General features: G+C 49.8%; 1 protein-coding gene across 1 annotated transcript; it reads right to left on the bottom strand.

Moving 5' to 3' along the window:
* Positions 1-4091: 4091 nt before the first annotated feature.
* On the bottom strand, positions 4092-23783 carry LOC130491805 (protein-arginine deiminase type-3-like). The gene is made up of 16 exons (XM_056865599.1): positions 23664-23783; positions 22062-22239; positions 17504-17576; positions 17132-17193; positions 16257-16374; positions 14989-15114; positions 14167-14342; positions 13128-13231; positions 12630-12933; positions 12048-12155; positions 11379-11533; positions 9983-10127; positions 7963-8056; positions 5947-6029; positions 5196-5327; positions 4092-4328 (listed from the first exon to the last, which is right to left on the bottom strand). Exons 1-16 carry the CDS (start codon positions 23753-23755, stop codon positions 4092-4094), a joined length of 2187 nt encoding a protein of 728 aa, XP_056721577.1. The 5' UTR covers positions 23756-23783.
* Between the last annotated feature and the right edge of the window lie 65 nt (positions 23784-23848).

Raw genomic sequence — 23848 nt, 5'->3', positions numbered from 1 at the left:
CTTTGCTTTCCCCACAAGTGTCAGAGCCTGTCTGGCGTGTTCTTTTAAGAGGCAATTTGGCAGGCAGAGGCTGTTTGTACCCCAGACACTGCTGTTTATGGGCACCATTTTTCACCTGGAAATTGGAGATTTATTTCCAGAGGTCTGCACACTAATCTCAGGGCACATTCTCCTCTGTGGAGTAATAAATTCCCACTTATCCCTCCCAGAGAGACTCTTCATGCTTATTTTTTCCAAGCCAGAGATCAGTCTTCAGGGTTAAGATGTCAGGCATTGACAGTGTCTCCGTGACTCTTTGCTGTGGATACCAAGGCTGAATGGTGGGGCCAGAGGCGCAAAGCAGGGTGCAGAGCTTTGTGGCAGGCGCTTTCTGACTTCCAGAAATTCCGAAGCACACGTTCCCCCAAACGGGAGGCTAATATGTGAAACAGCTTTTGAGTTTGCTGGCTGGCAGTTACCGTGGCAGCTGTTGGCCTTCTCGGCTCTGACTTCTGCTTTTTGTTTTCTCAGGGCTATGGAGATCACAAGCCCAAATCCTCTACTGCGGCTCAAGAAGTGAAGACCTTGGATGGGATCTACACAGAGCAGGTAGGAGCAGGAGCAGCCAGAGGGGAGACCTGTTTGGCCTCCTGCCCAGCCAGAAATGGCCGTCTGAGGTGAGACTGAAGCCGCCAGTCGAGCCGAGTGGCCAGCGTTTTCTTTCTGCTTGCTCAGGTGACCATGGGCTACGCGCACTCCCTGGCTATAGCCCGCGACGAGAGTGAAGCCGAGAAGGAGAAGCTCAAGAAGCTGCCAGAGTACAACCCGCGCACGCTCTGACGCAGGCCGCCCGCCCTCGCCGAAGCAGCTGCCCCTTCTGATGTGCACTGGGACGCAGAGTCGTACGAAGAGATGGCCAACGGCGACGCGCCGGCTCTTGTTAGAACGCCAGAGATTGGGTTTTATGAGCAATTTCACATTTTGACTACCTGTTGCTATGACTCTTCCTCCTCCCCTGCCCTCTTCTGCCCTTTCCAAAGGATGGCTTGTTTCGTATTGGTGCTTTTGTTTTCGTTCTTTGTTTTGGGGGAGGGCGTTACGTTGAAGAGATCTAACTTCACCATTCCAATGAAAATGGCAGGACCTTTTTGTCGAAATTGGGACGCCTTGACTTTTTGTTAATTTGGCTGCGGTTAGCCGGTGGACCAGAAGCCAGCCTTTTGAAGCAAGGCGGCAGCCAGAGCTTTTTCGCCCACAAAAGCTGCCTGTTTTGTAGAAGGGCCTCTCCTGCCTTTACACCACTTCTTTATAAACAAGGGGTAAGTAGGAGACCTCTGTTCATTGTGGGGGCATTTGTGGGGCTTCTTGCTCCTCTCTGCTTAAATATGCACCTGTCACACAAACACCCCCAAGTACATTCAGACATGAGCCAGTAGGAATATCTGTTAATTCCTTGTCACTTAAGGCTGAGTTTTCACATGGCAGGGTGTTGCTGAGGTCAAACGGTGGCTTGCATGCTGAGTAGCTCCCTCTGTTGCATCCTTGTAGGATTAGCCTGTGTCCTTTTCTTATGGGGGCCTCCCCGGCAAAGCTCGTATGGTCTCTGCCATTGCAAACGCCCCACCACATGAGGGCATCTGTGAATGCTGTTTAAGTGTGAGAGGAGAGTGGGAGAATCAGGAAGGGGGGCATTTCTGGGTTGGGTGGAAGGGCTGCTACTGGCTCTTCCTCTCCCCCATCAAGCTGTTGAGTAGGGGTAGTTCCGTACAGAGCAGAGAGCCAAGTTCTGTGCAGCTGGGACTTGCTGCCCCTGCAACTTGGAGAGCCCCGGCTGTTCAGTCTTGACTCACGCCAAAGGGCTGCAGCTCAGCCCTTAGCGGTCCCAGGGGGTTGCCAGTTCTGCCAAGGGAACGCCTCTGAAGGGTGCTCCCATTCTAAGAGCACTCCCAAGTGGTGCTGAAGGGGGAACCTGGATTAAAATCTGGTTGGAGGTGGAGCGGTTGGTCTCCCAATTGCAGTCTCCTTGACTGGCTGCCCACAGGTTCTTCTGCCATTCTGTGCCATGTTAGAGAAATTTGGTGCCTTGAACCAGAGACCATGTATGTTCTTTTTCATATAAATCCCTATATTAAGGCTTTTCTTCCCGTGTGCTCCCCCACCCCCTTTTGTTCTCCTGAAACGCACTCTTGAAAGGTTTGGGCAGAGAGTAGCTCTCCCACTGAGGGGATGAAAAGAAAAGGAAGGGTGTAGCGTTATTTTGCCTTTTGGGAACAAAAATGGGCATGGCTGGTCTACGCAATTTCCTTCTCTCCACAGTCCTCTTAACTGTTCAGCAAGTTTTTTGAAACGTTCTGTTACCCTCCCTCCCCACCATGACCTTCACAAATTGGGAGGGGTTCATTTGCCATGTAGCTCTGACGTGAGACTGGACCACCTCTTGGGAAGAAAGCTCACTTGGAGACGTAGTTTGGAAACTTGTTTTGGGGAGAAAAGACCAAGAAGTGTTTCATCGCCACCAAAGAGAGAGTGTGTTTGTGTGTCTCTTAAGGAAAAACTTTGCTCAGGTACTCTTTGAGTGCAAATGTGCCGGAGGCCTCTAGTTCTAATGGTTGGGGGGAGACGCAAGGAAGGGAGAAGAGCTGGAAATAAATGTTGAGGCCATTTTGATTTTGAATACGGTGGGAAAGTTTCCTAGCCTCATGCTGTAATTACCCGTTTGTTTGTTTGTTTGTTTGTTTTTATATTTCTCAAAATAAAATGTTTAAATACAGGATGAACTTGCGTAGACCCTCCTCAGTGCAAAACCCACGCGCTCGCCATCTGCGCATTGTGGAGGCATTGCATCCGATGGGTTACAGAGCGCAGAGCAGCTTCTGGCTTCCTAGAGGCACCTGGTTGGCCACTGTGTGAACCGAACGCTGGAATTGATGGGCCTTCATGGTCTGATCCAGCAGGGCTTTCCTGACATCCTGAGCAGTCTGTGGTGCTCTCTGCCACTCAGCTGGGCAACTCATGGAGGCTGTCAGTGTAGGCCAGGCCTCAGACGTCAAGGGCTGATGCCTCAGGCTATGGCTGCACTTGGGGTTGGCCAGAATCTCAAGACTTCCAGGCATGTGGTGGCAGGGAGGGGGATGCTGCATCCCCAGAGGCTGTGGAAGTGCCTCCAGCTCTCTGCCCGTGTGTGACATTTCTGAGCTGGGAGATTGTGGAGCAGAAGACCACCTTGGCCAAGGATGGTTGGTTCTCTGTGCCTCTCACATGCACACACAGGTACTCACAGACACAGGATATGTAGGTGTGAGTACCTTTCCCACCTCCGTGGCATTAATCAATACTTAACATTTCTTCAGAACTTTAATCAAACAGCATGTAAAAATAATTGAGGTGGGGGGAAAGGTTGTTGCCAAGATACAGTTTTTTAAAACGATCTGCAGATAATTGAAAATGACCTGGTTTTTAAAAAGGAGATGTATACCTCACCCTTGTTCTTCTCTGGCAGCTGGAGATCTATAGCCACATGAGGGAGAGAGGTGCAAGCCCCCATGCCTGGATGCCCACAGTGGCCCCTTCAGGTCACCTGCTTCTGCCCTAGGCCTGGTCTTTGGAGGTTGGTGCTGCAAGGATTAGCAGCGAAGGGTTCTGAATGCTGGCCCTTCCCCCCTCCCCCCTCTCTCGCTCTCTCTAAGAAGACTTCCTAGGGCCTGCCTTGGGACAAGTCCAAGGGTCAACCACCCATCCCAGTAGCACCAGTCACAATCCTAGCCTCTGTAGTCTCAGGCAGGCAGTGTACATTGGAGGAGCCAGGGAGTACTTTTGCAGACTCCAAGCCTCCTCATTTCTTACAATTGTGCCTTTCTTCAAACACAAATTGGGAGCAGAGGAATGAAGCATCGCTGTAGCCCCTTAAGGTTGTCGCAAGAACCCTGGAGGTCAGGATGAACCGCGTCATGGGAAGCAAGAGGATAAGATGGTCTATCAAACTCCATCCTGTATTCCCAGCAAGAGAACCAAAGGAGGTTCCCGAGAAAGTTCCTGATTTCTACATGCAAGATTGGGGCCAGTGATGGAGCACCTCTGAAAGTGTCGACCTTTCCTGTTCAAAGTGTAGGGAGTCAAGGCATCGGCATGTTCCACCACTTGAAGGAGAAAGGCTCCCGGCAGACGTTGGTGCCGCAGTGGATTTCGCCGTGGTTTCGGTGGTAGGCCTTGTAGTCATCGACAAAGGTGCAGGACAAGCCCAGGGGCTCCAGCAGCCGCCGGACTTCCTTTTCCAAGCAACACTCTCGGCTCACGACGGGCCCAAATGGCTTTGGGATGCCCAAGTGCCTCCCCAGGACAAGCATGTTCACCTGCAGGGAGGAGAAGAAGAAGAGTTGGTTTTTATATGCCAACTTTCTCTGCCACTTAAGGGAGAATCAAACCGGTTTTCAATCACCTTCCCTCCCACCCCCACAACAGACACCCTGTGAGGCAGGTGGGGTTGAGAGAACTGTGACTAGCCCAAGGTCACCCAGCCAGCTTCATGTGTAGGACTGGGGAAACCAACCTGGTTCACCAGATTAGCATCCACTGCTCATGTGGGGGAGTGGGGAATCAAACCCTGTTCTCCAGATCAGAGTCCACTGCTCCAAACCACCGCTCTTAACCACTAGACCATGCTGGCTCTCTTGCACCACGCTGGCACGCTAGAGGGAGGAAGAGGCCCCCGGCAGTGGCAAATGCTCTGAAGGGACAGTCAGAATTTTGATACACAGTGTGGTTGGATAGTGGAGCCTCTCTGGTTTAGGCTACATCGGGGGGGGGGTCTACTCAGAGAAGCTCCAACGGCATTTTGAAGCTGGGCCTTTTAGGAGAAGCCTTTAATCAATCAAACTGCGACAGTGATCTGAGTTGTCATTCTCTGCCTGCAGCCTCTGATGTGGGGGAGTGGAGAAGGGGGTGGAGGCAGGCTTGGGATGGTCAGCAGATTAATCAGCGGGGAGGTCCAGGACTTCAGGCCACCTGCTGTAAGACTGCAACTGAGGGCAGGGTGTGTGTGTGTGTGTGTGAAATGTTGACAGTCTAGAGGCAAACGTGGTGTATGAGAAGTGGCAATTGTGGGGAACCCCCTGCTCACAAACACCTGCAAGGGGGCCCAGGTAGGGGTGTTTGCCCAGCATCTTTTGCTCTGTTTCAGAGTCGGCCTCCAAGAAAACCAACTGCTTCTGGAGCCTTACCATGTCAGGGAAGTATGCAGCAGCTTTGCCAGAAGTCTCATCAGGCGTAAACAGCTGGGGGATATCGATGATGTCCTCCTCAGTCAGCCCCAGCTCCTCTTTGAGGATGTCTCTGTTCCAGTCGATGCATTTCTGGAGACAGAGGAGGCAAGTCGGAGAGGGAGAGGCTGGTTTGACCTCAGGCCAAGGCTAAGCAGTTCACCTGCCAGCTGTGCTTGGCCTGGCCACGCAGGAGAGGGAGAGCAGAGGGGTGGAGGGTCTGTGGTTGGAGAAAGGGCTGTGTTTTCTGAGGTCATTTATAGGTCCCCTCTACTACCTCCGCTTTCTGTGTTCTCTTTCTGCTGCTTGTTTAGACTGAGGCACCCGTCTGGGCCTCTAACGTGTTGCCCTGATCCCCTCTCCCTGTGGGCTCCTGGGGCTGCTGGCATCTCCTCCCCACTTGTCCTAACAGGCTCTCTCTGATCACCTGCGGCATTCTCTCCTTAGACGTATACTTAGTAGTGATTGCAGGGGGGCGGGGACAGGTCACAGGGCTGTGCACCTTCACACAGCCTCTGGGGTATTTAGAAGGAGCAACAGCAGAAGCTTTGCTGTCTCTCACACATTGGCAGGGTGTTTTTTTGTGTGGGGGGGTTCCCTGCTCCCTCTGTATCCCAGTTTCTGCATCCGAGATAGTATGGGGGTGCTTGGCCATCATTTGATCCCCTGCCAGATGCCTGCCAGTACAGTTGCGGGGGGGAAGGTTGATTACCTGGAAATACTCGTTGCTGACCTCCAAATCTTGATCAGCCAGGATTCTTTTTATTTTGACCTGATGGCAAATGTCCAGTTTCCCTGTAATGAGAGTCAGGATGCTGCTTGGTTCATGCTCATCTGAGTGAGAAAAGCCCTCGGCAACAGCACCATCTTCAGCTCAGCAGCCCAGCCAACCCCGAAATCAAGAGCCGTCATATGAACATAAGGTGTTCCAACCCCCATGCCTCCACTAGAGGATCTGGAACGAGGTGGCACCCATATAGGGCCAACAATGCCCCTCTTTTCAGCTGAGTCAGTTGAAAGTGATGGGTGTTCTGAATAGTCATGGGCTGTCAGAGGCCCAATAAACAGCAGAAGGGTAGTACCACTGGCTTTTTATCCTGCCCTTTCTCCAAGGGGTGCTGAGCAGCTGTTTGTGATTCTGGCCTCCTCCAAACCATCCTGTGAGGCAGTCCAGGCCGACAGGGCATGTGACTAGCCCAAGGTCAGCTTAACGGCTGTGGGGGGTGTCACGTGGGCCTCCCAGGTCCTGCTCTGGTGCTCAAAACATCACACCGCGTGACTGGATAAATAAAATGTTTGAATTAGCAGAAATTGTAAAATTAACAGCGTTGGTAAATCAAAATAAAAATGAAGATTTTGTGAAGGAGTGGGAGGCATGGATGATAAATTGTGATAAGGAACTTAATATGAATGATGTTAAAGGTTATGAATTAATCTAATTCAACAGTTAAGAATAATACTATTATATTGTTAAAGGGGAAAAGAAAATAAGAAATAAGAATGAATATAAATACGTTATAAATGAATTAGATAAATATTGCAAAGAGGATAACAGAGGTTTGGTAGTAACAGAGGAGGGGAGAGGGGAAGTTAGAAGAAAATCTAGGTAGAATTTTATGGCTTTTTATTTTGGTAGAAAAATCTGTATACAAGGTTAATGAAAGGAGCCCCGTGACGCAGAGTGTTAAGCTGCAGTACTGCGGTCAAAAGCTCTGCTCACGACCTGAGTTCGATCCCGACGGAAGTCGGCTTCAGGCAGCCGGCTCAAGGTTGACTCAGCCTTCCATCCTTCCGAGGTCGGTCAAATGAGTACCCAGCTTGCTGGGGGTAAAGGGAAGATGACTGAGGAAGGCACTGGCAAATCACCCCGCAAACAAAGTCTGCCTAGAAAATGTCGGGATGTGACATCTCCCCATGGGTCAGGAATGACCTGGTGCTTGCACAGGAGACCTTTACCTTTTTAAGGTTAATGAAATGTATAAAATTATAATAGAAAATTAAAAAAAAAATTTAAAAAATCACACCGCGCAGAGTGTGGAGATTTCGGGTACCGTATCCTCACCCACACAGGCACCATAGCATCTGTTAACTCTGGCTGGACTTCTGGCAAACTTGGATCCTGTGCTATTTAGGAGAGTCATCAGGGATAAAAGACGTTCTTGTAGGTTACTCTCATTCCTGCTCTTTGACCTGATATTGGGATACCCACATTAACCATACACAGCACAATCATGCCTACATGCTTTCACGTTTTCTGCTCCCCAAAACCCTTTCAGTACTGAGTTGTCACGCTGTGCCTTTGGGTTACTTAAATGCTCTCCAGCTCCAGCTGATCCATGTGGGTGTCTGGCCAGTGGAAGCCTGAGGATACTGCTGCTTATTAAACCTCCCCACAATGTTCTCAGAGTGCAGGAGGGCAGCCTTCAAAGCTACCCCAGAGTCCAGAACACAGAAGAGACGTGGCATCTGTCTGAGGGCATAACTTTGAGGAGGGCAAGTGTCCCTTGCCTTGTCAGCCTCTGCAGACTTGGCATGAATATGTGAAGGTGGCATCATTACTTCTGAGCTTGAGCTGAACAGGGCTTCTGTTTTTGTAGGGTGGGATATTTTTGTAATGACTTGGTTTCATCAAACTAAGCACAGATGACTAGCTGACAACCCACTACAAACTCTTCTAGGAAAGCAAGGCCATCCTTCCTGAAGGCTACAGGCAGAAGAACCCCCTCACCTTCAAACATGAGAGCATCTCCGTAGCCCTCCTGCTCCTTCACCTTTAGCAGTTGGTAGCAGGCGGAGGGGCTGGCCAGGAGCAGCCGGAAACCCTGGAAGCCAAAGAGGACAGGCGGTGAGTAAGGGCGGGGGGTCTGGAACCTCAAAGCATTAACATAAGGAGAATCCATCAGCTCAACCATGGCATTCCCCCCACCCCCCGCCCATCTTAAAGGCTGTTTCGTAATGAAAAATAGCTCAGTTCTACTAACCAGTAGATATAAGATCGGGGGAAGGCCTCAGCCTCTATGCCCTCTTGCAGGATCTCCAGAGGAACTAGTTGGCCTTTGTGTGAAACCAGATGCTGGACTTGGGGGACCCTCACTGGTCTGATCCAGCAGGGCTCTTCTGATGTTCTTACATTCTGATTTCCAAGCCTAATTTTGGATCCAACAGAATTTGCCCATCCCATGGATGCACGAATCTGCCTTACGCTGACTCAGCCCGTGAGTCCATCAATGTCAGTATCATCTACTCAGACTGGCAGCAGCTCTCCAGGTCCCAGGCAGTGGTCTTATTTATCACCTCCTACTTCATCCTTATATGAACATATGAAGCTGCCTTCTACTGAATCAGACCCCTGGTCCATCAAAGTCAGTATTGTCTACTCTGACCGGCAGCGGCTCTCCAGGGTCTCAGGCAGAGGTCTTTCACATCACCTACTTGCTTGTTCTCTTTAACTGGAGATGCCGGGGATTGGAGCTGGGATCTTCTGCATGCCAAGGAGATGCCCCTACCTCTGAGCCATAGCCAGTGTTACCCTCACTGAGCCCATGAGCACCAAAGGAGAGACAAGGTTCTTAAGGCATTTGCATGCCTAATTGATTGCCTGTCTAGCTCGCCTGCCAGGTTGGGCCTGCCCTGGAGCTAAGGCAGGAGTGAAGGAGAAGGACAACATCGTTGCCATGAGAGACGATGCAGTCAGAGGCTTCACAAATGCAATTAACATAATTGCATAACAGCTAAAAGCACAACATTATTCACGTGAAGAAGCAGGGCAAGCTGAGATCTAGCGCATCCTCAGGTTCCTTGCACCTCCAAACTGCAGGGGTGAAATAAGGGATCACACCTCCTCCACAGAGAGGCAAGCATCTGTACCATGGACATGTTAATCGACTTTCAAACCAAAGACTCTTAGGACAAAGGGGAGTGAGTGTGCTGCCTGTTTGTCTTGATTCTATGTACATAATTTTTTTAAAAATTGTCAGTTATAGTCTGCATGAGTCGGAAGAGACTTGACGGCACTTAACACACACACACACACACATAGTCCGCATTTCTTGGAAAGTCTCAAGGTGGATTAAAAAATATAGAAAATATGTTCAAACAGCAATGACCTCCAATAAACAATGCATAGGACTGGGATTCCAGAGCTGGAAAACAATGCAAACAAAAACCTGTTTGGGGCACGACGTCCCATAATGCAGAAAGCAGGTTACAAAGGTAGAAGACAATGCCATAAATGAAGGTGCAGCATGCAATACACACGGCAGCAGAAGACAATCCTGTTCTCTTGTAAAAGCAACCTCCTGCACGGTCCCAATACACAATTAATCTAATTACCTTTATAAAAATGCCCTCCTGAATATTTCTATTTTGCAGAATGCGAGAAGTAAGGGGGCCCTTCCTGACCTCCCCAGGCAGGCTGTTCCACAAGGAAGGGGACCCAGCAGAGAAGGCCTCTGAGCGGGCAGGTGCTGATCTCACCCACCAGTTTCATTTTAGACACAAGATGCAGGCAAGTTTCTAGCTCTTGTGCCGTGGGGGTGGGGTGGGGTGCCTGCCCAAATCTCAAAAAAGGGGCTGAATAAGGTTTTTACTGGTTGGAGAGGGGGTTTCAGTGTCGTTGCTACTCCCAAGACCTCCCCCCGCCCAAGCAGAAAGCTTTATACAAAATGGGGGAAATGCAACATTATGGAAATCTGCACGGTTAGCATTTTTTATGCAAGGCAGAGATCAAGGGATACCGTCGTACCTACCTTTCTGTCAGGAGTGGGAACAAAAGTCAAGAACTCATCCACGTGCCCTACAACCAGCCAATCAGAATCCAGTTCCACGGGAGACTGTACTTTCTGGGCATAGAGGAAGTCCCGGACGACCTTGAACATCTCTCTGTTTTCTGCCCTATTAAGCAAAGACAAGCAGTGGTTGTTTCGGGTCACATCTGGCTCAGGGTTGCTGCCAGCCACATCTGCCACTTCCAGGTTGGTCTGCATTTTCCTTGGAGAAAACCACGGACAACGTCTTCTTCGTGATCTCTCTCCTCGCTGCTGCTTCACGCACATTTCCCAGTCCTGCAAAGCTTCCTAGGGCAATGGCTGCTTCATGGCACAACAGAACAGGAGAGACGGAGCAGCAAGTGGAAGAGCAGGAGGAGAGCCCTGCTGGGTCGGGCTGATGTCCCAGCTGGTCCAGCATCCTGTTTCCCACAGAAGCAAACAGCATGGAGACCGAAACCTCCCCTTCTTGTGTGTCCGCCACAGGAATTCAGAACAGGTATACTGCCTCTGAGCATGGCAGTTCCATTTAGCCCTTATAGGCTGTGCCAGAGACCTCTCCTCCATTCATCTGTCTAATCCCCTTTTCAAACTATCTAAGCCCAAAGGTGTCCACCACATCCCGTGGCAGCAAGTTCCACAAGTTAATTTCTAGCCCACCTTTCTCCCCAGTTGGGCCCAAGGCAGCTTACATCATTCTCCTCTCCTCCATTTTAACCTTACAACCACACTGCGAGGTAGGGTAGGCTGAGAGTGTGAGTGACTGGCCCCAGGTCGCCTGGGAAGTTTCCATAGTATGAGTGGGGATTCAAACCCAGGTTTCCTAGATGCTAGTCCAACGCTCTTAAACACTACACACTGAGTTAATGATGCGTCATGTGAAGAAGTATTATCTGATGCCTGCTGGAACTTCACGTGGCAAAAGGGTGAGGAACAAGCCAGTCGCATATGCTAAACCAACTCAAGTGATTCTTATTCCCCAACGGAGCCCAGACCTGGGTGGCCCAGGCAAGCCCAATCCCATCAGATCTTGGGAGCTGAGCAGGGTCGGCCCTAGTTATTACTTGGATGGGAGACCACCAAGGAAGTCCAGGGTCACTTCGCGGAGGTAGGCAATGGCAAACCATCTCTGTTTGTCTCTTCCCTGACCCGGGTGGCCCAGGCAATCCCAATCTCATCAGACCTCGGAAGCTAAGTAGGGTCAGCCCTGGTTAGTATTTTAATGGGAGATCCCAAGGAAAGACCAGGGTTGCTACGCAGAGGCAGGCGATGGGAAGCCACCTCTGTTTGCCTCTTGCCTTGAAACCCCTGCAGGGTCTCCGTGGGTCGGCTGTGCCTTGATGGCGCTTTCCCCCATCGGAACCCGGTGCTTACTCACCTGGCGATGTAGCTCCCAATGAGGATCCTGCCCAGGGGGTACTGCTTGCCCCTGACGGTCACCGGAGGGCTGACTTCAAGGTTTCCAAAGGAGTCCAGTTGTGAGGCGACCTGATCGTCAGCTGGCTCTCGTTTCACATAGCCAAAATCTGGGCCCTTCCGTGGGTGCAAACGAGAGCAGAGTTAGGACATTCTCATCACTATGGGTCTAGCAAAGGACGGTGCAAAAGAAAACGGCCACACGGGGGACGGCTGGCCTTTGCAGGGCGAATTTAGGGCCATCGATGGCTGTTAGTGAAGAGAGCTAAAAGGAACTTTCAAGTTTGGCCTCGTTCTGCCAGTTGAAACACAGGTGTTAGTGATCCATTTCAGGCCTTGCATGCGAGCACCAAGGGAGCATCTATTGGGCGCAAAATGCTGAGCTAAATGGCGGGAACCAGCAGACCGGAGATCTTTGCAGTCCTATGTCTGGCTCAAAGAGCGGCAGTGCAAATTATTTACCAGCTTCCTCTCACTGCTACTCCGAAGGTATATTAAGAGGCAAAAATGGCCCCGAGAAAAGGTCCCTGATATGGGGGGGGGGAGATAGGAGGGAGGGGGCCTTCACCTTTCACCATCTCTTTAGCCACAAGGCCCAAGACACTGAGAAACAAGAAGGTCAACCACATACCAAAAGGTCTTTAAAGGGGAAATCCTTCAGCTCTCTGTTTCTAGGGGAGTCGAAGACCACCGGAAACCCTTTGTGGGGAGCTTGCACGTAGCCAATCTCCATCTCATCCTGTTCCGGAAGATGAAGAGAAACACAGACGCTCTTTACTTCCTCATGCCAACAGGTGAGCACAGCAGCAACAGTCTCAGGTACCCACACACTGCAAACCACCGGGGCAAGTCTGCCCTGGAACACCCCGAATCTCAACTCCATTTCAGAGCTTTGTGGCCCCTGTTTCCTCTGGTGAGGACCCCCAAGGCCCTTTAATGCTCTTGTTAATTTGAGCATAGGAAAGCATGCTAATTTCTTGTATCCTTTTAAAATGCACATCAACACAGGAGAGCTGATATACTTGGAGAACCAGCCCCCATCCACACTCAGCATTGCGAGGAATGCTTTCACATCTCTCCTCTAGGTGTGATAGCTGTGGGGGGACAGCCAGGAACTGCCCTTAGTCCTTGGGGGCTGCTGCACCTTGTCTGGCGTGATCTGCTGGCCCTGCAGCACATCTGCAGCTCTGTCCTCATTCCCACAATCAATCACCTGGATCCAGCGGTCTCCGTGGTTTTTGTCTGCCCTGCAGACGACCAGGGAGCAGCCAGCCTTGCGTGCCAGCTCCTTCACGGCATCCACGAAGTCCGTGTTCTTGCTGTCCCTGGCCAGCTTGCTCACGGCCGCCACAAAGTCCCTATCGTTGGTCTTCCTGACCAGCCTGCACACTTCGGCCACTACGCTGGCATGCTCGCTGTGTCTGTGAAGTTCTTCCACAGCTTCCACCAAGCAGTCGTAGCCTCTGCTTTGGGCAAGCTCGGTCACATCGTCCACAAAATCATCGCTGTCGCTAATGCTGAATACCAAAATGAGAAGGTGAGGAAACTGAAAGCAAGCCACGCTAAAAAACAAAAACACGTCCCCAGATGAGGGAAGGGTTTGCAGCTTCCACAAACCCAATGAATAGGAAATGCTGGACCAAGAATCTGAGCCTGGGGCATGAAATGACAGCACACCGACAGAAACCTTTGTTTACAGAAGATCTCTCACCTGCAGACATACACTTTTGTTGGTTGCAAGGTATTGGGGGTCATTATCCATGGGGCAACATGGAAAACCACAGCATCGCTGAAAATGGGAGTCGCAGGAAATTTCTGTCACAGGGAGGAAGGAGAAAAAAATATGTTGGCGAGCAGGACTCAAAGACAGCTGCTCCAGTGAGGCCCGGCAGCAGGGCTGCTTATTTTAATTTTGGATGAACGGTTAGTACAAAACACCAAGAAGCTACAAGGTGGGGAAATGGCTCACTTGATCCACAAAGGATTGGGTTAGAAGCCAGGAATGAAGATTCAAGGCCAGCTCACAGAACCAAGGGGTGACAACTCCCTGAATTGCCCCATGTCAGGCTGCAGGTGCTGAGGTGGGAAGGAACTGTGCCCACACAAAGCCAGCGCATCAGAGAGACTTTTGGATGCAAAAGGTTTTTAGCCACAGGAGAGTTTTCCAACATGCCATGCCCATTCTCTTTCTCTCTCCCCCCGCCCCCCACTAACTGCTTGGCCACTTGATCCTGCCAGTGATATAAATCCTTCCTCCCATTCAACTTCTTCATAAGAGCACATGTTGTGACTCACCTCCCACAGATATTCCAGGGCATAGTGAGTCTCAACCAGTACTTGCCCCAAACCCTAAGCTCTTGGTGGCTTCATTGTGTAACCACCCCATAAGAAAAAGGCTCTGGGTTCCACGTATTTGCCCCGGCCCTGCTCTCTGCCCAGAGACAAAACGCTTCGCTACCAACCTTGGCTTAACTCCTCCAGGTTTCTCAGCCAACTTGCGCTTGAGTGACTGTCCAAGTGGCACTGGGGACACAGGTAGGGGGACTCCATTTCTGGACCCCACCACCACCACACCTGTTGTTTCCACCTTTTTCTCCATGAGACTTAAAATGGGCAAGCCCAACCACACCTTGACTGGTGCTGCACAATGGCCCTGCCAGAATTCTCCCTCCTGTGCCCCTTCTCAAACCTTTACACCTGTAAATCTGGCACCACAAGGCCCCACTGCTCCTTGGCACATGTCCGCGTACCTCAGACGGGTTCTCCAGCAGCGTGACATGGAAGGATACCAGCCCTGAGAAGTCGACATCTGGAAAGGCCAGCCCTTCCACGTAGAAAACTGCCTCTTGGTCTCTGACACCCTTCACCTCGTAGGAGGAGTTCCTTGGCCCCAGAACTGCCCGGTATTGGCTCACCTCCCTTCCCTCTGTAAAGCAAACACAAGGATTTCCCCACAAAATAACACCCACCTGGTCAGAATGGGGGAAGGTATCCATTTTTGCAAACATAGACACCCTCAGTGTGCATCTGTATAATTAAGGAATTCACTGCCAGAAGCTACAGCAGCAGCCACTAATTAGATAGCTTTTTAAAAAAACAAGACTTAAAGTCTATGGAGGACAGATTTGTCAACAAGTAGTAGCTACAAAGGCTACATGGAACTTCCATGTTTGGGAGCAATATACTTCTGAATGCCGGACACTGAGGCAAGGGGAAACAGAGGGAGACCCCCCCCCCACTCCCCATTCATGTTCCTGCTGTGTCTGTTTGGCTTCTACTGGAAATAATACAGTGGATGTGATGGGCCTGATCCAGCAAAGCAGCAGCCATGCAGGGGAATGTGGGATGCCAGCCAGGTGGACGGAGGAGAATCTTTGCTGTGCATTTTGATTGCTGTTGTGTGTAGAAAGAAATTTCAGTGCCAAGATCACATTCCCTTGGAGAAAGGGAATGAGGCCCCGCCACTCCTCCTCCGGGGCCATCCATCCACATTCTCCATGGGCAGCACTGAGCTATTCCTTTACAAAGCAAAGCCCGAGGCAGGTCAGCCCACAAGCTCTGAAGACACTTACCCTGAGCATGAAAGACCCTCACTTTATCATTTTCAGATGCCGAGACGTGGAGAACCAGCTGGTACTTCTTGAAAATGTCAGCAGGTCCTCGAGTTGTCAAAATCATAACGGACATATCTTTGAGGTCTGAAGAGGAAAGGAGAAATCAGCTGTGGCAGGAGGCAGCAGGAAAATTCCTCACGTGCAGGGCGGCAGGCTTTTTATAAATGCCTTGGTGTGAGCAATAGCCATGGGGAACCCAACTTGAACTGTTGCCTGTGTCCTTATGGTGCTGGCATGATACAGGCTGTCTCATGTGTCGCAGTTCTGTAATGATTGTTAAGAAGTGAGAGAATATGCTCCACTCCTGGCTGTGGTTTAACTGAACAGCCAGGGACCCTTCTCCTTGCTGGGAACAGTGCGCATATCACTGGAAAATAGTGCTCATTTTGAATGTAGCCATTTAAAATAGATCCTGGATGGTGAAAGTACCCCTCAGTTAGAAGTCTGCGTAAAAGGAAATGTGTTGGCCAGGCACCTAAAAGCAAGTGAGGTACCTGCCAGGTAAGCCTCCGTGGAGAGGGTATTCCAAAGGTGAGGTGCCACCACAGAAACAGCCTCGACTCGGGTTACCACCCACCTCACTTCGGCAGGCAAAGAAAATAAGGCTTTGGAGGGAGGTCTTCTCTAAGCAGAGGCTGGATAACCATCTGTCAGCAACGCTGATTCAATTACCTTAGGCAGATCATGAGAGGGAGGGCATCCTGGCCATCTTCTGGGCATGGAGTAGGGGAGGGGTCACTGGGGGGGTGTAGGGGAGGTAGTTGTGAATTTCCTGCATTGTGCAGGAGGTTGGACTAGATGACTCTGGTGGTCCCTTCCTACTCTATGATTCTGGACAGTACAGAAGGAGGCAGTCTTTCAGGGATCCCAGCCTCAACCTAATTATGGCCTTCAAGGTAAGAACCAGCACTTGAATTGTTCCTGGGAAAAACAGGCAGCCACCGCCGACCTTGCAACTCAGGGGCGATGTGATCCCTTCTGTGTCCAGCTCCTGCTAACAGCCTGGCTGCCTCAGACGGAGCGCATTGCAGCCATCTAAGTGGGATGTGATCAGCGCCTGGATCACCACGGCCGTCCAGATCAGGCTTTTTGAGGCATGGCCAAAGATGATGCATCTGCCAAAGGGGGCCACAGAGGAGACCTGACTATGAACCTGCTCCTGAGAGGCGGGGGCGGGTGTGCAATGAAAAGCATGAAAGCTGTGCTGGTTTCACGTGGTCACTGACCTTCTTCCGATCCCACTTTTTCATCTTGACAGTCCAGCCCCTTTGTCTGGGGCCAGTCTCTGTCGCAGTTGACCAGGAGGACGGCTCCTTTGCCTTCTGGGCCCCACGTCCACTTTTTCTGCACAGGCAAAAATCAGTGGCAGGTCTTGCCAGCACAAAGATGTGGAACCCCACACCTGCCCCCCCCCCCAGCCACCGGGGAGACAGGGCTTCTTCCATGCAGCCTCTGCCCATCACCTTTGGAGGGGGGTGGTCATGAAAAAGAGTGCCCCTCCCACTCTCTCAGCGGCTAAGGACGAAGCTGGTTTCTGCTGCTGGGAAGAAGTATGCTGATTTGTTGTTTTTTTAATCAGCATAAGTCTACCTAGCTGAGCTCACGTAAGCATGTTTACAGGGAAGCACCACCACAAGGTGACATTTCCCTGTTAATCACTCATCCTTATAAATATGATGGAATTGAGCAACAACCCCAGGGAATTCGGCCACTGAAAAGGAACGTTGTCATTCCTGCGGTCATCATGCAAACAGATAAGGGCTCCTCTGAGCCTGCCGAGCGCTCCGTCCTGCTTTGCCCGGCCGCTTTTCCTGGAAGCCGCGGGCCCTCTGCTTCCCTTCCTGTCCTGCCAGGGAAGGTTTTAAGAAATACTCGACCCCAGCCTTGTTATGGTGAAGAATAAGATCAACCTTCAGCAGGGTCACCCTCCAACTGACCGCTCTGACACTACTCACCTGGAGGTCCCAAAACAGACCGGATTTGGGAGCTGCATGGACCTCACCTGGACTTAGGCCCCATGGCAAAGGGGATCCACAAAGTGTTCTGTAGGACCACTGAGCGGCCTCTAGCTAAAGCACTCCAAGACTCTTATCTTTTCTACCTTATTTTCAACTTTCTTTGTCACGGTTCCTGAGCGGATTGAATCGGCATCCAGGGAAATCTCTGCAGAATGGTGAGAGGGAAAGAGAAACATCCGTGGGCCAACGAAGCAGGCTAGAAAGGAGGGCTACTTCTGTCACACACTTTTTAGTGTTAACAAGTGGGGAACCCCATCCTTTTGTCCCCCCTCCCTTGGCGGACCACCCACTCAGCTGTCAGCCCACCCACCAGCTTACCCACCAACGTCTGCCTGGCTGATGCAGTAGGGGGAGCAGTTCCAGCTCCCCCCACTCCTCCAGTGGCCACCAGAAGCCCACTCTTACTGCGGGCCTCCTTTTGCTTTTCCTCTTGATCCCAACAGTTGCCAACTTACCTACGCAAGTGAGCTGGAGCACCGCTGTGGCCATGGGTGTCCCCTCATTGGCCTTGTAATATGAAATTGTCACCTGCCAAGAGGCCACAGGGTAGGCATCAGTTTCTTCAAACCACTGGCTGCTAAATGCTGCAAACCTCTCCAGCAAGTCACACCTCCAGCAGAGACTGGTTTCAGCTGGGATCCCGGCCATCTCTCATGTGGGGAGAACAAGGAGCACGCCCCTTACTCCATCTTTATCCCACTCTCCCTCTAGACCGGGAACCAGCATGGGATGAGAGTTAGGCTTAGACCTGGGAGACCCAGGTTCAAATCCTCACTAAGCCACGATCTTAGCCTCTTAGTTCAAATCTTCACTAAGCCATGATCTTAGCCTCTCTCTCAGCCAGCCTGGGAGCTGAATACCATCACCCCCTTCAATTTCATCCTCAAAATAACTGCGAGGTAGGCTGGCTGAGAGAGAGGCTAAGATCACACACTGAGCTTCATGGCTGAGTGAGGATTTGAACCCAGGTTTCCCAGGTCTAAGCCTAACTCTCATCCCACGCTGGTTCCCTGTCTAGAATTCTTTGCACCCTTACAGAACTACAGTTCTCAGGGTTTCCAGCAAAGGAACACTTAACCAGTTTATGCTCTTCATGTAGAAGCACTCTTTATTTCTTCACTGGGCCCTTATTCTGTTGAACAATGGACACAGGTGAAAACTTTTTTAAAAACTCCCAGGCCTCTGCAGATCTCTAGATCTTGGCTGTGTTGCTCTTCAGCCCTTTTATTGTTAAGAGTTTATTGTTTCTTAATGTTGTGGCATTCGTTTTTCTTTGATGGGTAGTTGTAACTCTCATGTGCCAATTATGTTGTCAAACAGCCTCCTCCTTGTCACTAGGAACAAGGGCCGGGCAAGCAAGGCACTCGCCTCAGGGGCACGGAGCTGCCTGGCACAGAAACAAACATCTGAAATATGCCTCTGCTCTCCCAAGCTGCCACCCCACTGGGAAAAGGGCACATTTCTATATATTCCAAGTGAACCAATGAAGCAGGGGCAGCTGGTGCATCAGGGCCAAAGGGGCAGTGAGGGCCCCATGAAGCTCAGTTCTGCATTCAAAAGGTAAAGGTCCTCTGTGCAAGCACCGGGTCATTCCTGACCTGTGGGGTGACGTCACATCCCGACGTTTTCTAGGCAGACTTTGTTTACGGGGTGGTTTGCCAGTGCCTTCCCCAGTCGCCTCCCCTTTACCCCCAGCAAGCTGGGTATTCATTTTACCGACCTCGGAAGGATGGAAGGCTGAGCCGACCTTGAGCCGGCTACCTGAAACCAACTTCCGTCGGGATTGAACTCAGGTGGTGAGCAGAGCTTGGACTGCAGTACTGCAGCTTACCACTCTGCGCCACGGGGTTCATCCTCAGCTCTGCGTTGCTGGACAGTAAAAGCCAAAGTAAACTGGACAATAAAGCCAAAGCCTTACTGCATTTATTTATTTACAAAATTTATATCCTGCTCTTACAAGGGCCGCCAATGTTGCTAATGACTTAAAATATGTGTGATAAAATTGCATTATAAAACCATTAAAATCAAACACCTCCCAAACACATATATACAATTAGAACATTTTAAAGGAGTTTTAAAAAGTGTTAAAATACATTCAAAAGTCAAAACACATACAAAAGTATAAAAAACAGTGGTTTGAAAGGAGGGATCATTGAAGGATTGCCAAATAAAACAAAACAAAAAAAAGTCTTCTCCCGCTGGCAGAAGGCAGCAATAGAAAGGGACAGAAAAATCTTCTTGGGGAGAGAGTCCCAGCACTTTGGTGCCATGACCAAGAAGGCCCTCTCCTGGGTTGCCACTTGCTTAATCTCAGAAGGTGGGGACATATGAAGCAAGCAGGGCCTCTGAAGATGACCATAAGGTCTTCTTGCCTGCTTGTCTTTCTGGACCTCAGCCACGTGTCTCTCTAAACTCAAACTATACCTTCTTCTTGAAGGTATAGGTTCTGTTCTGGGCCAAAGTCCATTGCGGCCCAATGCCAAACTATAGAAAGAGGGTGAGGCATATTAAGATAAGGAAAGATTGACAGGCTGGGTCAATGGGTTTTTATGGAATCAGAGACTGACAAGGGTAGCAGCGCCCACTGCCCTAGTGTCCAGTTGCAGCAATGGAAAGTAAGTGAAGGCTAGGGTTGCCAACCTTCAGGTAATAGCAGACGATCTCCTGCTATTACAGCTGATCTCCAGCCGATAGAGATCAGTTCACCCGGAGAAAACGGCCACTTTGGCAATTGGACTCTATGGCATTGAAGTCCCTTCCCTCCCCAAACCCCACCCTTCTAAAAAAAAAAAAAAACCTCCCGCCGATTGAGAAAAGGGACCTGGCAACCCTACCGAAGGCTCAGTCAATGGATGTGGTTTTGTTTTGCTGCTCTGGAACGGCCTTTGCTGTGCAGAACAGTAAGGAATAGGGTGGAAATGGGAGTTTGTTGCTGTTCGTAATAATCCATGGAGTTGATTGTTTCTTGGCTCACTTGGCCTGATGAAAGAGGGAAAGAGGGTGTGGTGTATTTGGGGGAGGAGGGCCCTGGCTCAGTGGTACAGCTTTACATGCAGAAGGTCCCAGGTTCAATCCCCGCCACCTTCAAGTAAGAAGATCAAGTGGTAGATGATGTGAAAGACCTCTGCCTGAGACCCTGGAGAGCCACTGCCGTTCTGAGTAGACAATACTGACCTTGAAGGACCAAGAGTCTGATTCAGTATAAGGCTGCTTTATTTGTGATTTTTATGGTAAAGTTGAAGATAATGGACAATGAATTAATCCAGGGTTCTGGGGAAGGGAGATGTGTAAAAAAACAACAAGCAATCTATGACAATCTACAAAGGTTTCACTTTAACTTTTGAACTTTTTAAAGCAAGAACATTTTATCTAGAAATAGGGTGAGGGAAGGGTTTTGTTTTGTTTGGTTGTTCCCTCTCCCATAATGTGTGTGACCCCCAAACCCCACTGGGTGCCAGCCACCCCCTGCAACCAAGTGTTAAGAATTTCAAACTTTGCACGGTATTGTCATGTATGGTCAAGGTCCTGGGCTGCCCGCTCCCCCACTCTTTCTGCCACTTTCAAGAATAGTGGTTGGTTGCTTTCTGGCATCAGAGAAAATTTGAAATAGAAAGGGTTACGCTGGTTCCGAAGAAACGATGTTGCCCAATAGTGAGGCCAGATGTATCACCAATCAATCAGGGGCCGTAATGCAAAGTCTGACCCAATAATATCAATCAGACTTCATGGGAAGCGTATTAACATAACCATCATTCATGTTTACGCCCCAACTACAAATGCTGATGAAGAAGAAATTGAAAGCATTCGTGCCAGTGTCCAGGAGGAAATTGATCATATACCGAAACAAGATGTGCCGATAATCATAAGTGACAGGAATGTGAAAGTAGGAAACAAAGCAGAATCAAAGCAACGCCGCGCCCATCGGCTCAGCCTTCGGTTACTTTCCACTGCTACAGATGGACACTGGACAGCGGGTTCTGCCACCCTCGCCAGTCTCTGATTGATCAATAAATTCCATAAGAATCCATTGACCCAGCCTGTCAATCTTTGCTTATTTTAATGTGCCTCACCCACTTTCTATAGTTTCGCATCGGGCAACCATGGGCCTTGGCCCAGAAGAGGGCCTATTTTTAAGAAGAATGTGGCAAAAGCCCTCTAGCTTGAGTGTAGCGGCTGATGTCCCAAAAGACAAGTGGGCAAGAAGACTAAGGTGGGAGCCGACAGCCCACAAGCCCTGGCCTGGGAGTAAGCTCACGGAGGCTTTTGTTTTACTTTACTTTTACTGTGATAGCGGCAAGGAGTTGAGCCTGATGGGGCACGGCCCCATTTGCCCACCCCGATTGGTCAGTTCAGTTTGAATTTATAGAAATTCACCCTTTTCCTAATGGCACAGCTGCTTGGGATACTAGATGCATATTTCATATCTATTTTCCTGCCCCCCTCAGCCAGCTGCCCCCCTTGCCTGGCCCTTCTTCCAGTTCTGCCACTACAGCTTGTTCTTGCACCCGTCGGCCACCTTGAGCCTTTGGGGCAAAGGCAGGGTACAAATAGTCTGACAAACAAAATAAATAAATATAACCTACTCCAAGAATCTCAGGCTAGCAGGTGAGGTACAAACATAAAGTAATAATATCTAACCATCGTCTGCATTTATGTGCCATTTTTCTAGAGCATTTTCAAGGCACCTTGCAGTAAGCAAAGAAAAAAAATGTCATTCAAAATAATTATTAGGAACTAAATGCCAAAACATCTTTAAAAAAAAACAATCCTGTAAAAAAATTGAGGGAGATGAAAAAATAAGGCTGCGCAATCCTTCCGATATACCAGTAAAGCAGGACACCTTGTTGTCTCTAAGGGGAAATCATTCCCCTGCCTTGGGGATGCAGCAGTAAAGGCCCTGCATTTAGTCTTAGGGTCCTCTCGTCCTGCTCCCGCCCAGTGAGGGTATCTAAAGCAGGCTCATGGCTTGCTGCATCTCCCACTCCCCACAAAGCCATGAATGCCCCCTCTCACCTGGCCATCATTGACTCTCCAGCTGGATTTATTCATGGTCACAATCACTTCCACACTGATGTCCAAGGGCCACCTGGTTATCTGTGAAGGGATCTTCAAAATGTTTGTATCATGGATGACACAGTTCACTCCAAGGGTCTTGTGAACACAAAAAGCAGCGGCACCTGCAGGGGCTGACCTGCAACAGAAGCACAGAACTCAGGGGTCGCCTCCTTTATAGTTTGTAATATCTGAACACTGTCTGAGGAAGGGGCAGCAGAAGGGCACATGAAATGCAGTCATTCCAATGGGAGGTAAGGCAATACACACAAGGGAGGTAGTTGTGAGTTTCCTGCATTGTGCAGGGGGGTTGGACTGGATGGCCCTGGTGGTCCCTTCCAACTCTATGATTCTATGATGGGGTCTGACCTGAAAGAGATAGACCACCACCACCCCGCTTGGGAGGGGGGGGGGTCACAGTGGATAATTTAGTTAATGGGAATGCGGACCCAGCATGCAGCAGCCATGAGAAAGGGAAGTTCTGCGCTAGGGAATGTTAGGAAGGGGACTGAAAGCAAGGCACCCAGGGTTCTCATGCGCTTCTATGGCACTGATTGGTCGTCCTGCTACATTAGAAATATTCAGTATGATCTGGTTTCACCATACCACCAAAAAAGGACATCACAGTGCTAGAAAAGGGGCAGAAACAGACAAGCAAAACAGTGAAGTGGTTGGAGCATCTTCACAACAAGTGGGGGGGAAATCTCTGTCTATCCTGACCACCCCCATGCATGATTTTATAAAGTTCTAGCAAGTTCTCGGTAATTTTTTTAAAACTAAAAGGCTCCAAACTGTAGTTATTTCCCCCCGCACTAAACTGAAAAGCTCCAAGTTCCTCCAGGTTTGGAACTTTGAAGTTTAGAAAAATATGACTTAAAAATTACTGACCTTCATGAAAGTATATTTGGTGTGGTCAAAGCAGATAAGGAGGATGCCTCCACCCACCACTACCACACTAGAACTTACAGCCATCCAGTAAAATAAATAGGCATTTGGGGTTACTGGCATATATTTTCTCTCCCCCCACCCACATGAACATAAACCTAAGTAGATGGAACTCCTGTCCAAGCATCAAATTCCCCCAATTGCACTGCTCTTGGGATTTAAAAAATGTTAGTAACATATAGCACTTAGCACCATGCTGGCATGAAATAAGTATTTGTAGTAATTGCTTTGAATGTATGTATTTTTTTTCATCAAAAACCGCAGGAGATCTAGAACTGGTTCTTCAGGAAATGTGTTAGTACAGATAGATCCGGCTTCTATACAATGTCAGTTAATACCAAAAAGTGTCTCTGAGCATGTGCAAAATATCCACCCCACATCAGAAAAGCCCCACAGCCTCTCTCTCTTGTGCCACCCAAGGAAAGGACTCCCAGATAACAAACTGCATTTGCTGGGCGGATTCAAGCCCCACCACCCAAATGCAACTCCCTATCCTTGGAATTGCCAGACCCCTTTGCCATTTTTTTGCTTGACAACAAAGCAAGGTTTTATAACTGCTTTTGAGCCCCTCTGCTCTTTCTTTAGGCCCCAGACAATGATAGGTAGAAGGTTTCTTACCCACAGACGTCAAGGGAGAGTTCGGTACCCAGCACATAAATGCTGCTTGTTGGCTTCTCTGTGGAAAGTCGGACCCATCTCTGCTGAGGCATGTCGGGGCCTTTCTCTGCCCCCCAGGCAGCCTTGTGCACAACAGGTATCCAGTAGATAACCTACAAGGTAATGTTTTAAAAGGCACGGAACAC

This window comes from Euleptes europaea, chromosome 19 (genome assembly GCF_029931775.1).
Source record: "Euleptes europaea isolate rEulEur1 chromosome 19, rEulEur1.hap1, whole genome shotgun sequence".
Taxonomy (NCBI): domain Eukaryota; kingdom Metazoa; phylum Chordata; class Lepidosauria; order Squamata; family Sphaerodactylidae; genus Euleptes; species Euleptes europaea.
Note: the sequence above shows the minus strand (reverse complement) of the source record. Positions and strands in the feature narration are given on the sequence as shown.

Coding starts and splice junctions, on each gene's coding strand:
- LOC130491805 (XM_056865599.1), bottom strand. CDS start 23,755: ATGCCTCAGCAGAGATGGGTCCGACTTTCCACAGAGAAGCCAACAAGC. Junction 17,194..17,503: donor GCTCCAGCTCACTTGCGTAG/GTAAGTTGGCAA, acceptor ACCATTCTGCAG/AGATTTCCCTGGATGCCGAT. Junction 8,057..9,982: donor TTCCCACTCCTGACAGAAAG/GTAGGTACGACG, acceptor TTTGGCTTCCAG/GGTTTCCGGCTGCTCCTGGC.